Here is a 15,821-nt window from a genome sequence, read left to right on the forward strand (position 1 = left end):
CCTTTATGTTTTCACTTTTAACAGTTAAATATTAACATTTTCAAGTTAGATTTTTCAACATGACTTTGCAGGTAGCAAGAGATGAGCTATAGTTAACTGAAGCTTCTTTTTTGTCATTTCCAGAGTTGAGACCATGTGTTTGCAACTGAAGGAGGTCGGGAACAAGGTCACCTTTATTAAACGCTCTTTGCACACACTGGACTCTCAAATCGGCCACCTGCAGGACCTCTCAGCTTTGACTGTGGACACTCTGAAGACCCTCACTGCTCAGAGGGCATCCGAGGCCTGCAAGGTCCACAATCAGATCACCCGAGAGCTCAGCTTGTCAAAGAATGTTGTTCCCAGCATTGCCGCTGTGGCAACAGACACTGGCCCCCACTCTAAATCGTCTGTGATAGGCAAACGCAGTGTTGGGCCTTTGTTTGAGTCCTCTTTCCCTCAGACAGGAGGTGACATAGCAGATTCTCTTTTTGGCATAGGTGTGGGGGGAGGAGCTGGGACAGACGGTGTCCGAAGAGTCCGTCCCAGCCCTGGAGCAGGACTGGGGCAGGACCCCATCATGAACCCATCATTCAGTCCAGAGAGAAGAGACTTGTTTTGGCTCCGTCATCTTGCTGTAGAGGCTGGGTCCTCAGGCAGTGCTGGCTCCAGTGCCTTTGTCCAAAGTGCTGTGGCCACTTCCCCTCCAGAGCTGCGTCTCCGAGGCCACTCTCTCACCCACAGTAAGCTGACCCGTCCACAACAGCCGGGCTTTTCCGACTCCCCTTCCAGCTTACCCAACGTACCCTCCTCCTCCGATGTTCACTTCCACATCAGCAGCACCCCTTCCCAGCCCAGTGGCTCCAGCCACCCAGAGCTCGCGCTTGCTGGGCTTTACCCGCAGCACCTCCAGCCAGACAGCGCCACTGTAGAGTTTGGTGCATTTGTGGGTAAGTTTAAGAGTGAGAGTGAATCTGGTGTAGATGACAAGATGAAAGAGGAGGATGAAAGCTGTGTGTGTGTGTATCCTACTGTTGTCATTGTCTCGGGCTCTGCTCAGCTTCCCTGCCTGCCTGCTTGCACTGTGAATCCTGAGAACACAGAGGGATTAGGAAATGAGGAGAGAGACCCTAAGGTCAGTTTTGGGTATGTGAATGAGGCATTTTGTGATGACGAAGGGAGTTCAAGCTCTCCAAATAAACAGACAACAAACACAAAACTCCCACTGGCTCCTGAAGCCGAAACACCACTGGGTCACTCAAACGGAAAAAACTCAAAGCCAAGATTTGCCCGGGCCCCTGCTGTGGTAACCAGGAGACCCTACAAAAGAAGGAGCAGGAAGCAGAACGGTTCAGGACCACCAGAGTCCTGCTGTAAGGGACAGAGTGAGTCAGAGGTCCCATTTGACAAGAGGAACACAGCAAGAGAGCCAGACACAATAAGAGGTTTGAGTTTCAGTCTGAAGTTGAGAGCTTCATCTGCAGGGTGCTCGGGTCTGTCCATCTCCCAGATCAGGATCCCACTAGATCTTTTTCCTTTCTCTGCTCAAACTAAATCCTTTTTTTTAACATTCTGTGTGTGGTTCTGAGGTTTTCAAAAAACAAAAGTCTCAAGACCTAATGATAATTGAGCTCAAATCAGTTTTCATTCCAGTGATTGATTCAGTTGTGTTTGGTGGGTGGAGGTGTATGAAGGCGTTTCTCATAAAAATCAACCTTCTGACCTGTGATTATGTCATCGTGGTGTTGGTCCTGTCACCTGATAACGATGTAAATGCTACATAACAATTCACAATAGAAAAAGAGAATTTGTTACATAATTTAGAAGATCTGAACAATTGTTTTGATGGAATAGTGTAACTAATATAAAAATATTCCTTTGTTTCCAGGACACAAAGACAGTATGGACCTCCAGCACTCTACACCCAAAGAGACCACCTCTTCCAGCACACGGCAAAGCCCAGCTACACAGACCAGATTACAGGTGATTATTTGCCTGTGATCTACCTTTTGTAACCACCTTTGTCATTAGGTGGTTTTATGAAATTTCAGTATGAAACGTGAGCGGAAACGCATAAATGTTCAGATAATTGTTGAAATACCACACATGACTGAAACAACCCCTTTCAGCTGCTGAAATCCACACATTCTTTTTTTTTTGGGAGTTCACTTTAGAATTTCATAGCTCATGCAGCATTTTTACATTACATGTCATTTAGCAGACACTTTTATCCAAAGCGACTTACAATAAGTGCATTTAAACATTTGGGTACAAATAAGAGCTAGAAGTAAGTAAGAGCTTCAAGTAAGCCAAACTATGATGTGCTAGTCATAAGTGCGATGTATAAGTTTTTTTGGGGTTTTTTTTGGTCACCGTCGTCTTAGTCAAGGTAGAGTCGGAAGAAATGTGTTTTTAGTCGTCGGCGGAAGATGTGGAGGCTTTCCGCTGTCCGGATGTTGATGGGGAGCTCGTTCCACCATTTGGGAGCTAGGACAGTGAACAGTCTCGATTTCTGCGAATGCCTCTGCGATCCTCTCAGTGAGGGGACAGCGAGCCGGTTTGCCGATGTGGAGTGGGTGGGCTGGGGTGTAGGTTTTGATCATGTCCTGGATTTATGCTGGACCGGATCCGTTTGTAGCATGGAACGCAAGCACTAGAGTCTTGAAGCGGATGTGAGCAGCTACAGGAAGCCAGTGAAGGGAGCGACGGTGCGGTGTAGTGTGGGAGAAATTTTGCATTTGATGTGCTGCTCTGATTAATCATTTACAGTTAGTCCATACTTGGATGGGTGGATTTGAGTCACATTACTCGGTAAATAACATTATTGCAGGTGCACTTTATTTCAGAAGAGGTCAATGGAACTCCAGTAAAAAAAACTACAGGAAACCTTGAATCATGAAATTGTGCTAATCATTGTTCCATCCTTCACAGCCTCAGTGTTTTTGTTAGTTTGCTGCATTTTAGTGTACCCAAGTAATCAGTTTTTCAGAGTTATGGTCACCCTCTCAAGCCTCTCTTTATATGACCACAGGCTCAGCTTGAAGGTCACGGTCAGATCAGAGCCGTCAACTCCTACGCTGGTTTCACAGAATTTGACAGAAAACCAGCTTTTCTCCATCCTGACTCCAGTAAGCCCACAATTATCCCTTGTCTCAAATGAACTGTAGACCTTTTCATCTCATAAATGCTGTTTCAACAATAACACATGATGATTGTTGGTCATTCATTCATTCATTTGTTTAGCTCTAACAAAGAGGGATAGAAGCAGAGTGTCAGCTGAAGACATCCTCATCCATGAGGATCCCAGGGCTGCAATACTGGTAAGGATGGTGTTTGTCTATACTTCCATGAGTACAAAGGTCTTGTTTGTAGATCTCTAACTAACTTGATTCATATCAGTCATTGTTTAACATTTAATCATTTCTTCACCAGGAAAAAGTTCAGTTCAAATCAGCCCAAGCCAGCAGCCTGTAAGTGCAGACACACAAACACACACATATGGTATACAGACCACATACTTCTTATTTATTGTATAAGAAAATGCATACAGACAAAAGTCTGACCAGTTTGTGTTCAAATTGAGATCTGACGCTCGCTGGTTTTATCTCTTATGCAATCCAGCAGTTACAGCTCCTGTGAATCTCTGTGATATGTATGTGTGTAATATTTTGGTTTTCTTGTTTAACTCATTACTCTCTGCTTTGCTTGTTTTGTCCTTTTATTAGACAAGCAACTGACCAAGATACTCTAAATGGTAAGATGAGTGGATTTATTTGTTCTTTCTCTCACTGTATAACTCAGGCTCATTTTGGTCTGCATCAGTGGGTCCAGCAACGTTTACATTATTCGACCTTTGTTTCTGTTTGGTCGTGATTTATCTCAAGCTACGTCAGTGTGTAATATCAGACTGTCTCAAATAATCAGAAAAGATCAATGTTGTGACATTGCATTATATTCGTGGTTCTCCTTTTTTGTCTCAGCCAAAGTTCTGGTGGGAGGGAAAATCCAGAGATCCCGTCATGTGTTTTTCTTGGTATAATTTGACAATCAATAGTTGGATGAGAAAGGAAACTTGAATCTGCTATTTTAATACTACTTAAATAATAGTTTTGCAGCTTGCAGTCCAAACATTTTGTAAACAATTTTGGGAAACCCTTTGACCAATTTATGAAAATTAAAGCATATTTTACAGAACACTACATGAGAAGCAGAATGTTAGCTCTTGTGTGTAAATGGGTGGAAGTTTTACTGTCCTTTTTCCTCTTGTGGTCACAGCAGCACTTCCTATCTACATGCCACGACATACGCACCTGGGAGCCAGAAAGGACTGTGAGTAATCGACAGAACCAACAATTCAATTCAATTCAATTCAATTCAATTCAATTCAATTCAATTCAATTCAATTTTATTTGTATAGCGCCAAATCATAACATACATTATCTCAAGGCACTGTACATAGACAACATCAAAGAGAGCAGAGAACCCCAACAGTTCACACAATGAGCAAGCACTAGGCATCAGTGGAGAGAAAAAACTCCCTCTTAACAGGAAGAAATCTCTGGCAGAACCAGGCTCAGAAATGTGCAGTCATCTGCCTCGACCGGTTGGGGTGAAAGGAAAATCGGGGACAGAGGATGGTGGGGGACAGAAAGGGGAGGGGGGAGAGAAAGGACAAGAGGGAGATGAGGTAGAGACAGAAGAGAGAGAGAGACCAGGAGCAGATACACAACAACTGTATCAAGTTACAAGTTAATACAGTTTATGATATCGACTTTTTAATTATAGCACAATAATAATGGTGATGATGTGGGTAGCCTCGAAAACTGGATCTTGGTCCCGCAACCTGCATGATGAGAATACAGAGAGAGAGAGAGAGAGGGAAGGAAGGAAATACACAAACTAGGGAGAGAAAGAGACAAGGTTAATGACATATAAAAAGTCAAAATCATATCCTGAGTGTGAGAGAGTGAATGTGCGTGCACCACAGATAAAAAATCCCCCAGCAGTCTAGTTCTATAGCAGCATAACTAAGAGCTGGTCCAGGTTTCCCTGAACCAGCTCTAACTATAAGCTTTATCAAAAAGGAAAGTTTTAAGTTTAACTTTAAATACAGAGAGAACACAAAACAAGCAATTATCAGAGCTGTTTTATTTCAGTGAATATACTCGCACTTTTAAGCACCAAGTCCATGGATTCATTATCCTCACAAGTGTCAATCAAAGGCAACTGGAACTTGCTTGAGTTGTCTTGAAATGTTTTCCCTCCCTCTTTGGGTGAGAGGCAAGTCATCTCCCAAGAAAACTAAAACACATCTAGTTGCCTAATATCTAAACTGCTGATAAATTAATGAGCTCAATGACTGAAAACCCTCACAACAGACATTAATTCACTAGTTAATCAGAAGGAAATCAGTGTGTATATGGTTTGATGATCCATTAATTCTCAGTTTCTTAGACTTCCAACCAAAAATGTTTTGCCTGTTTGAGCTCCTACAGTCTGATTTTTCTCTTATTAGAAATGAAAAACTTTTATGTTTAGATCAAAAAAGATGCAGATGAATTAAAAAAGAGATCTTTAGATGGATCTTTTCATTATTCTGAAAACAACAATATCAGTAGTATTAGCAGCATAGGTTAAACTAGCATAATAAACACAGCATTTATATTGTAATTCATAATTTATCTATTTGTCATTATATGCTCCTCTCACACAAGGCAAAAACATTTTTGAAAAGACAAAACGATACTGGTCTACCACCAAACTCTTTACTTTCTTTTACTTACTTTTTCTTTACCACAGAAACCTAATTGAATCTGTTCTTAACTTTTTGATTTATGTTGCTCATAAACAAACGCCAGCAAAAACATAACGCTTGTAGGTGGAGGTAACAAAACTGGTGTAGTGACTGAACATGGGGCCTTCTTCTCCGCATCTATTATTGTGCAGTGACATCTACAGGCCGTTGCTGTGTTTTAGTTGGAATAAATGCACGCTAGGCAGGATTTTTAGGCAATATTAATCAGTAAATCCATAGAAACCTCAACATAATGTAAATGACGTGATCTGAGATACGCTGACATGTCTGCACCTCATCTGGGCTCAATGTAAAAGCCTCACAGCTAAATCTTTAGCGTGGTGTGACTCTTTGACCAATCAGATCACAGGGCAGATATAGGAGTGATGGGAGACTTTGACCAATGACAGAGCAGACGCTCCTCTCGACTCTTTCACTGTATCTATACAGGTCCCCTCTGACGCATCACAAAGAATAATGAAAGCAATAAAACACGTGTCCGTATCAGCAGAGAGTTTGAGATGGAAAGATTGTCTCAGGTTGTTTGTGATGAATGAAATGAGTGTGTTTATCTGGCCTCCTCAAATGAGAGGAGCTCGGGAGAGGCGGACATGATCCCATAACAGCCCTGAAAAGTATTTTTTAATAAACTGTGGATGAAACTCCACAATCAGCAGTTTTCTTCCAGCACTCCTGCCCACTTCATGAACAAAGGCTTGTTCTGTGAACTCCCATTTTGCATGTTCATGAAATAACATCAACTTTTTCAATACATTTGTCAACAATACGCGTGGTTAGAATCCAGCCTGTAAACTTTGTTGGATGTCAAACCACCAACCCCCTCATTTCCTTCCTGCTGCAACTGATAGCTGAGAATTTCTTTTTTTTTTTTTTCTAAAATTCACAAAAAGTCCTTTTGTGTTCTCTGCAGCTATTGGATCACCTTTCAAGCCCATGGAAAGCTACCAGTACTCAGGTGAGGAATAGATGTGTCGACATGTTGGTGGTTTACTGTGTTTTAATGTACTATTTGTCATTAAAACTAAATGTATTTCATTGTTGCTCATTTTTAGGAATTTCCCACCGTAGATTAAAATGCTCAGTTTTTCACAAATGCAAAGAGCAATGAAAAAATGTTGCATTTGTATGAATAATGTACATGTAGCACTACTCTCTACAGCTCTGATAACATGCTTTTGTTTTTTGTTTCCGTGTGCGTACCTTTGTGCTTCTCCTGTAGCTGTCGAGCGAAACAACTTGATGAGGCTGTCCCAGAGCATTCCTTTCACTCCTGTGCCCCCAAGAGGTTAGTGTTGAGCAAAGTTAGAGAAAACTGCATTTTGTTTTTGTTTTTGAGAAGTACAGGAGAACACTTTTTGAGCACCTTTTTGCTTAATATTGCTCACACAGAACACATAACTGGCAAAAGTAAATATGGATGACAACCCTTCACTTAAATTGTTATTTTTCCATCAAAACTAGAAGCTTGAAATAGAATTTTACGAAGTAATTACAGGGGCAGGACTGACTCTTTGCTAGTTTCAGACAGACATGGTTGTCATTTTCCTGTCCAACATCTTTCTTTAAAGAATAATTATACATTGTTTCTGTCTGCATTTTTGTTTTTGTGCTGACAAAATAGATGGCACGGTTGCAAAACAGCTGATCTGCTGGGTTATTAAGCTGACTGATTTATTGCATGTTTACACCCATGATAATTAAGAGACCATACAACACTTGCTCCTGGTTTAAAACGTAGTCTATGAGAAAATGAGCCTACTTGTCATTTGATTTATAGTGTCAGATAACTTCTTTTGGAGGAGTTAATGGTCTCAATTCCAAATTTGAGGTCTTTGTCAATAGAAAATGTAAATTTTAATTATATTCTTTAATCAGGGTTCTTTATATTATTTTTAGAGTAAAATAAATGATGAAGTGCAACATATGAGCAGACACTAGTGTGATTGACATTGTTACAGTGGACACTTGGTAAAGAGAATATATCATGATGCAGACTCTTGACAGGGGGATCAAGTTGCTATGTAAGGAAACTACTTTTACTACTCTCTTAATTTTTCTCTCTTTTCATCAGGGGAGCCTGTGACCGTGTACTGTTTGGAGGAGAGCTCTCCCAACACTATCAACAACAGCATGTCTTCCTGGGCCCAGCGAGGCCTCTGTGCCAAAATAGAGTTCCTCAGCAAGGAGGAAATGGGTGGAGGACTCAGGCGAGCCCTCAAGGTGCTCTGCACTTGGTCAGAGTACGACATTCTCAAACCAGGACACCTGTATATAGTCAAGTCCTTCCTCCCTGAGGTGGTCCAAACCTGGCAGAGCATCTACAAGGAGGACACTGTTCTGCACCTTTGTCTCAGGGTATGAAGCAGAAATGTGTCATCTTGTGACTTCATTTTTGTAATCTAGTGATAATGAGATCTACTTTGTATGATGGGAATGGATTCGGCTAGCCTGGCTGAACCCGGCCGAGTCTGCCAGCAATTAGATTTCGCTCTGCAGACACGTCTGGCAAGGGCGCAGTTTTGCCCAAAAACATGGTATCAATCACAAACCCTTCTTTCGATTCGGCTGTTGCTTCCATTTGAAGTACACAAAATCCATAGAAATCCATGTTTCTGTTCATGGTAACGAACCGTTTCATTTTGGTTGCCGATTAATGACCCGACTGCTTTTCTGTCTCTTCTTTAACTTCCGGGGGGGAACTCCCAATGAAGTGTGACAACTTTTGTTTTTCCACCTTATTTTGTGTATTTGTCATTTATGGATCACGACTACTTTCGGCCGCCGTATCCCCCACCGTGCAAACGCACAGGAAAACCAAACAACACAACACTTCCTTTAACTCCGCTTGACTTCACAATCTCTTCAAAAGTTACATCAACTTAGTTTGGGGTTATATTTCAAGAAGCCCTTATTTTATGCTCATATGTAGTGTCATTTACTGCCATGTCATATTGTGTCCTAATAAAAATCATATCTATCACTTTTTTTTCCTCCAGGAAATTCAACAACAACGAGCTGCACAGAAGCTGACCTTTGCCTTCAACCAAGTCAGGCCGAAGACAATTCCTTATTCACCGAGGTAAACGCACATGCAACAAAGTTTGCTGGATTCACACGCACGGGAATCTCATTTACACAAATCCAACACTGGCTGTCGTGTTTTACTTTACGTCGTGTTTTCAGGTTCCTGGAGGTGTTTCTGCTCTACTGTCACTCTGCCGGGCAGTGGTTTGCCATAGAGGAGTGCATCACTGGGGAGTTCAGGAAGTTCAACAATAACAACGGGGACGAGATCGTCCCCACCAACCTCCTGGAGGAAACCATGCTGGCCTTCAGCCACTGGACCTACGAATACACACGAGGAGAGTTGCTGGTGCTCGACCTGCAGGGTAATAATCAGCAGCACTAGAACACGCACTCAGAACATTTGATTTCCAACACAACACAGTCACGCTTGTTGCTTGTGTAGTAATTGTGAGGTTGAAGTGATTGTAAATGTATCCACTTTCTCCTTTCTCCAGATTTGTATTGATGTATTTATTTATTCATTTGATATCTTTTTGATTTCAACGCCTGTGTATTTGTTGTGAACCTCTGCCAGGTGTCGGGGAGATTCTGACAGATCCTTCAGTCATAAAGAGTGGTGAGAAAGGGTAAGTGCTTTTATCACACAATTCTTTCAGTTGTGTGATTTATTCTTCTCTTGTAACTGGAACAATATCTTTTTATTTTATATATATATATATATATTAATGCTTCTATAAATGCTTTGTGTGTCACTCTGCAGATCATATGATATGATATTTGGACCGGCCAATCTGGGGGATGATGCGATCAGAAACTTCCGTGCAAAACACCACTGCAACTCCTGCTGTCGCAAACTCAAACTTCCTGGTGAGAGCTGCTTTACAGTTGCTGTTTAGTTACATATGCCTGCACTAAATTACAGCTCGGCTGTGGTCAAATACAGTCTGTTCTCAAATCTGGAAGACTTGTTGTGTTTGTAGTTTTATAATATCTGGGTTTCTGCGGATATAATAAATAAAGGCCTCGATCATCCTTAAAAACTATAATTCATCTTTAAATCTGGCTTTCAAAGGTCTTAAAATGCCACAGATCCTCAATGCTTGAAAATTTGCGGAAAACTACTTGGAGAAACAGGAGATGACTTAGGATAATTTTTACAGAACTTTTTCCCCCAGATAAACGTCGCTTTTATCTTTACTGACGTTATAATGTGAAGTTAACCCCCGTCCGAATAGGGCTTTAATTATGAAGCGTACACATAAACTAGCACAGGGACAGGAATCTAGAGCAGGGATCGCCTACTTTGACAAAATTAAAATGGCCAAAAGTTGTTTTGGGTTTTTTAGCATTAATTCTCAAAGCTTATTTCAACCCAAACAAACTGATAGAGCTTGTTTTGTCTGGACATTTACAAAGTGACGGTGTCCACCACTCTAGTATTTATTTTTTTTCTGTAATACAGTATATGATTTTCTTTCTAGTGTATCTCACACGCTTTAAATTAAAGCGTCAATGCTGTCGAAGCAAAAATACACCAATATTATGGCTTATACACTTTTCATTTTGTTATTATCTGCCCACATGTCATATCACTTCACAAGAGAACTTTTTTGGCCTCTCACTGTATGAGCAGTGGTGCCTCAGCAGCGCAAGTGTTTGACAACTAATTGGCAAATAATCATTTGTGATAAAAGGGGGGCGGGACACGTCTGAGTTTGAGTGGATAAACATGTAAGCTGGTTTATGTTCAGTTATTGAAACCTTTGATGAGTTACTGGGAAAGTGACTGGGAGCTACTGGTAGCTCGTGAGTGACGCGTTGAGACCCCTGATCTAGAGTGTGAAAAATCTTGTGGAGGATGAAGTTGTTATCATGAATGTATAAGTTATGTTTGAACACAGATCTCAAGGTCGCTTCCATGTCTCAGTCTCCTGGCTTTCACTTTAGTTTGACCATTAGCTCTCATTTTCTGGAAGTACTCATCCCTCTGGATGCATGTTTTAAACTGGAAAGGCGATCATTGCTCTGCTACTAAGAACCTGCCAACCAGGCGCACATTTTGCGACCGTAAGGTCCTGAATTTGATCAGTATTAAATTTAGTTTCCTGAAACGTGCTGATACCCTGATTATAAAATCACTATTGAATAAAACATCTCTAAAGTATCTTTGACTTTTCCTTTGCTGTTCTTCAGACCTGAAGAGGAACGAGTACACACCAGATAAGGTGACATTCCCACAAGAAGACCCTTCCAACTCAGGGGGCGACATGAAGGAGTCCCGCCAGTCAATGAGGCAGATGCTGTGATCGGTCCAATGCGAGTGAGCAAGAGGATGTGAGTGACTGAGAGTCCTCACTGTTTTTTTTTTGTTTGTTTTTTTTTTTTTTAAATTTAGTCAAAGCCAAGGAGGAAGAAAGTGCATCCAATCAACTGGAAGAGTCCCACCTCGGTTTCCATGAAAACCAGTGCATGCAGACTGCGTCATGTTTTTGTCAATCCCACGGAAATGCTGCGCAGCACACAATCCAAGCATCTAAACTTTTGTTTTGTAACACATTGGTGGGGGGGATGATTTACACATTAACAAATATATATATATATATATATAGAAATATATTATGAAAACTGGATATATCTACAGGTACAGTACCATTGCAGAGGCTTTATTATTTATTATAAAGTTTGAAAAGTTGCCTTGTTTTAACAAAAAAAAAAGAAAAAAAGATGAAATCATAAGTGCATTGTTCACCTGTTAAAGAAGCTTCTGAGAGGACAGCGTGCTTGGACTCGGTCACTGCAGCACTGCAGTTTGCCAACACATCTTATTTTTTATCAGTGTAAAAGACTTGTGTTTCTGAGTTATGTCTTAGTTAATTAAAAATATACATGAATTTGAAAATCTTGTAATTTATGGGCAGATTGCAATGCAACTTTTACAGACCATTGTGTGTAATTTTATTGTATTGAAAGTGTGTCCACCAAAATATGACTGATGGTTTTTATTGTTACAAAGGTACTATTGCTATATCTTTGTCATCAACTGTTGTTTGAGCAATCTAGTGTATCTTATAGATACTGTTTATCTGGCATGAGCTGAAAAGATTTAAATATTTTATTCAGGGGAACTGACAAATGTAAGGGTATTACTGTATACATTTTGTACTGGACATCATTTGAAACAAATAAAATGTAAAAAAAAAAACTACATTACAGTTGTAAAAGAATCTCTATATTGTTATATGTAGTCAAAGTTGATGCGTTCCGCCTCTGTGGAAAACTACTTTGCAAACGTCAGTTCAGGGTTCCTCGCCTGTGAATTCCGTCTCACATTTGAACAGGATTTGTGTTTCCTTCTTCTATTCTTTGAGTGCGAGGTTGTACATGTGTGGGTACCAGCAAGTCTCCTCACACAACCTTAAGCAAGTGTCCATGGTTGCGGTCCACACAGACCAAGCGTTCTCATCCCTGGATGGATGATGACATTTCTCACGGGCCTCTGAGCACACAAACATGGAAAAGGATCACTCAGTCGTGTTTCTACTGGATGCGTCCGCATCTTCTCAGCCTCGCCCAGAAAAAGATGCAAGAGAAAGATTGTTCTCACATTATTCTCCTTTACTGGAAATGCATTTGGTCCACTGATGTTCAAGCTTCACTATCCCTTCATGGAGTGAGTCTCCAGAGGGGCTTCAAATAGTTTAGCTCAGCCTGAATCTATAGTATACAGTTATGCCACAAAATAGGACTTAGCCACTCACAATAACCTCTGTTCACCTGAGCAAAGACTGCAGTAATGTGAAACAGTAAAACACTGTGCTGCTTATCTCACTTCACGTCTAAAAGCTCAGCTGACTCACTGGATCCGACTATAAGCTCAACTGCGAAGATGCAGTCTGAATTCCTGAATTCCTCCACAAAACTTTTTTTTTTTTTTTTTATTTTAAAGGAAGTGGACTAAAATGACCTTGTTGTTCCCCATGCATGCTACACTCCTCATGTTCTCTTGTTTTTCTCAGCCTTAGATCAAGTACTGGGTAAAAACAACAAGAACAGACAAAAGGAATGATGAGGTGAGTCAGGCTGGAATAATGCTGCAAGAAGCATACAGACTGGCTCTCCTCCCTCTGGGTGTGGTTCATAAAATAAGGAAGTGCAGCCGTGACATTGCATTTTGTTGCAGCTCCACTCCGTACTCTAAGGACGTCTCCATCTCTGCTGCAGGTCGACTCAAAAACAACTGCAAAACCATGGCTCAAGTCCAAATTGAACACTGGTAAGTTCATGAATTCACTTTATTAAGAGAAGTAAATGTGCTCTGTTGTTTGGTTTCACAGATCAGTGTCGGTGCCAAGCTCAAAAATGTTACCAAAACAAGTCCATGCCAGTTAGAGGAGGGAGCAACTGACTCTCATTTTTATAAGTCTGCATTTCAAAGAGTTCAAATGACATTAAAGATAGTGAGTTAAGAATACATGGTGCGTGTGAATGCCTACGCAGAATGCATTGTCTAAATGAAATGGTAAAAAAAGAAGCCTACATTCAATAACAAAGGTGTGGTTATTAGGAAAGAGAAAAGGAACAACAAAAGGAAATCTCATTGGTTTAGTTTAGTTTTAGTTAGTTTAGTCTACTTCCCACTTTCTCATTCCTCATGGATGAGGTAGAAATGTATCTAAGTGCATTTTTTTCTTCTTGGTCATCTGGATGAACCATGACTATCGCCGCACACTTTTATTAATTCTGTGGTTTCTTTTGCGTTGTTCCACAGCGCAGGATGAGGTTATGGCTTCCGCTACAGGGAAGTGGCCAACGCCATCACAGACCTGGTTCCTGATGTGGTTGTGAAGAAAGTCGTCAGTCAGAAATCCAGTGAGCTGCTGTTTGTTTTTGTTGGTGTGGTGTGGAGAGGGCAGGGAAACGATAGAAAGACAATACGCGCGCGTTTCCTGAACTGCTGTATTATTGTCTTTGAGGTCACTCATGTGTAGCTGTTACTCCTCATGCATGACATTTAAACAAGCTTGAGAAAAGCAGTAGTATGTGTGTTTTCTGTGTGTAATAGAGACAATATTTTTTCATTTTTACTCTTTGTTGTTGTAACATCCCCTTCCCTCTTTTCTTCTTTCTTTCTGGCAGAAAGATTACTCCATCATCCAGCCAGACAGTTTCTGTGTTGTGTCTCTGCATCACAGCCAGTCCACGTTCTCTAGACTTACAAATGACTTGCTTCATATGAATTTTAAAAGAAAACGAACTAAAAAAAAAAAACGGAGGGCACAAAGAGCCCTAAAAACATTAAACCTTTACTATTTTTTTTCTTCTTATGCTGCTCATTGCCTCCCAGACATATAATTATGTGTACTGTGCTACACCCTGCGGCGTGTCACAAGCTCACCATGATCCTGTTTGACTGGTTGCAGATAAACATTAGATTTAACACCCTGTGTGTATCTAATTTACATTTGTGTTCTTTACACAGACAGCTTTGAGGTGACGGTTAATGGTCAGCTGATTTTCTCCAAACTGGCGGAGGGAAAGTTTCCCAATCCCTTAGAGGTCAGCTATTTATGCTTTTTTTTTTTTAAACAAACGTTATAAAGTCAATTTGATCAGATCATGATTTATGGTTGTGTCTTAATAATAAGTGAACTTATATTTGTGTTTCATACGAACAGATTGCGGAAATGGTGAAGAAGATTGTTTGCGGGAGCAAACGTTAAAGATACCGATGTCACCATAAGAGGATAAAATTATTCACACTGCACAACATGGTTTAAATTTGACTCAAAATCCATTCCCATCACATCACAACTACAGTCTGAGTTTCCTACGGCGAATTACAGAAGATTTTTGAAGTTTTAACTGGTGAACATGAGGCCAAGAAGGATAAGTCCATGTTGTCTGCACTGTGAATACAGACCAAGAAGATGGTGATGAGAGCATCACTGAGGAGCTGGACACTGATCTGTTCTTCTGTTTATGAATGTGCGCACTCAAAATCATACGGTGCGTACACGATGCAAATCTAGAAGCCTTTCAGCCGACTGGAGCCTGAGGAGCTGCTCTCATCCTGTGCGTACCTCTAAAGATAATCAATAAAAATCATGTATTTAGCTGCATTTCTCACCAAAAATGGAAACGATAAAACACTCTGGTGTCTGTATGGTGAATATTAAAGTGTCCACGAACAGCCAGTTTGCTTAGAAACTCACAAATTGATGCCGTTTGTCTATAATCTATACAAAAATTTATAATTTCCAGTTTTAGTGCTGTTAATTTAAGCCTGAACGAGTCCAAGTTAATAAATAGTCAAATAAAAGGATAGTTTTCTTCATAACATTTAAATTTTTAATGTTTCCCCTAGTTTCCAACGTTAGAGAAGCAAAGCTAACAAAGACTCTTTGTGTTCACCACACAGACACACGAGTGTGATCTTGTCACCCTGCCAAAACTTGTCAAACAGAAAATAATTCATAAAACATTATGGTATATGTAGTAGAATCTCTTAAAATAATGACACATGTTCATATGGTTGATGATCTACAGTATCTACTGCTTTTAACCGCTGGTTACAATCATTTGATGACTAATGTCATGATGAAACTTGTATTTCTCAATAACCAATTCCAACAAAATGTACTCCTTTTCCAGAAATGCAATAAAAATATGAGACTAACGCTCATGTGTTCATTGTCACACTTGTTATGCAACAGTACTGGATTACTCTGATAGTCTTTCATCTTAGTTTTTCTTTGTGTGGCGATGAGAGCCGACAGTTGTCAGACTTCCTGAACTCCGCTCAGATGTTGCTCTGTTTCACTCTGTTTTCCAGCAGATTTTTTTAATCATGATGGAATGCAACAGACCACCAGTCTGTCACAGGGATTTCACCAGAAACCACAGTTATTAAAGCTGGTTTTAAAGCCAAACACAAAATCCAAATAATGAAAACAGACAGAAGTATGACAAAAGAGACACACATAGTATCTATAAACTGTTG

General features: G+C 40.4%; 1 protein-coding gene and 1 long non-coding RNA gene across 4 annotated transcripts in view; both read left to right on the top strand.

The window, feature by feature from the left end:
• The window catches only part of trpm7 (transient receptor potential cation channel, subfamily M, member 7), a 37,889-nt gene extending 25,861 nt beyond the window's left edge, over positions 1–12,028 (top strand). Inside the window, exons 26-40 of one of the 3 annotated variants that reach the window (XM_058628803.1) lie at positions 124–1,424; positions 1,868–1,962; positions 3,011–3,107; positions 3,223–3,299; positions 3,412–3,449; positions 3,705–3,733; positions 4,255–4,308; positions 6,705–6,749; positions 7,014–7,079; positions 7,866–8,149; positions 8,791–8,873; positions 8,978–9,183; positions 9,396–9,447; positions 9,582–9,688; positions 11,015–12,028. In XM_058628803.1, the coding sequence (XP_058484786.1) occupies positions 124–1,424; positions 1,868–1,962; positions 3,011–3,107; positions 3,223–3,299; positions 3,412–3,449; positions 3,705–3,733; positions 4,255–4,308; positions 6,705–6,749; positions 7,014–7,079; positions 7,866–8,149; positions 8,791–8,873; positions 8,978–9,183; positions 9,396–9,447; positions 9,582–9,688; positions 11,015–11,127 (2,647 nt within the window). In that variant the 3' untranslated portion in view covers positions 11,128–12,028. The remainder of the gene's footprint in view (positions 1–123; positions 1,425–1,867; positions 1,963–3,010; positions 3,108–3,222; positions 3,300–3,411; positions 3,450–3,704; positions 3,734–4,254; positions 4,309–6,704; positions 6,750–7,013; positions 7,080–7,865; positions 8,150–8,790; positions 8,874–8,977; positions 9,184–9,395; positions 9,448–9,581; positions 9,689–11,014) is intronic. The other 2 variants (XM_058628804.1, XM_058628805.1) reach the window with 2 other exon arrangements.
• Positions 12,029–12,941: 913 nt separating this feature from the next.
• LOC131459646 (uncharacterized) lies at positions 12,942–15,498 on the top strand. The gene is made up of 4 exons (XR_009240264.1): positions 12,942–13,094; positions 13,590–13,690; positions 14,301–14,377; positions 14,497–15,498. It is a non-coding gene; the product is annotated as an uncharacterized LOC131459646 (long non-coding RNA).
• The last annotated feature ends 323 nt before the right edge of the window (positions 15,499–15,821 follow it).

The sequence above is a fragment of the Solea solea genome, chromosome 5 (genome assembly GCF_958295425.1).
Source record: "Solea solea chromosome 5, fSolSol10.1, whole genome shotgun sequence".
In the NCBI taxonomy this organism is placed as follows: Eukaryota; Metazoa; Chordata; class Actinopteri; order Pleuronectiformes; family Soleidae; genus Solea; species Solea solea.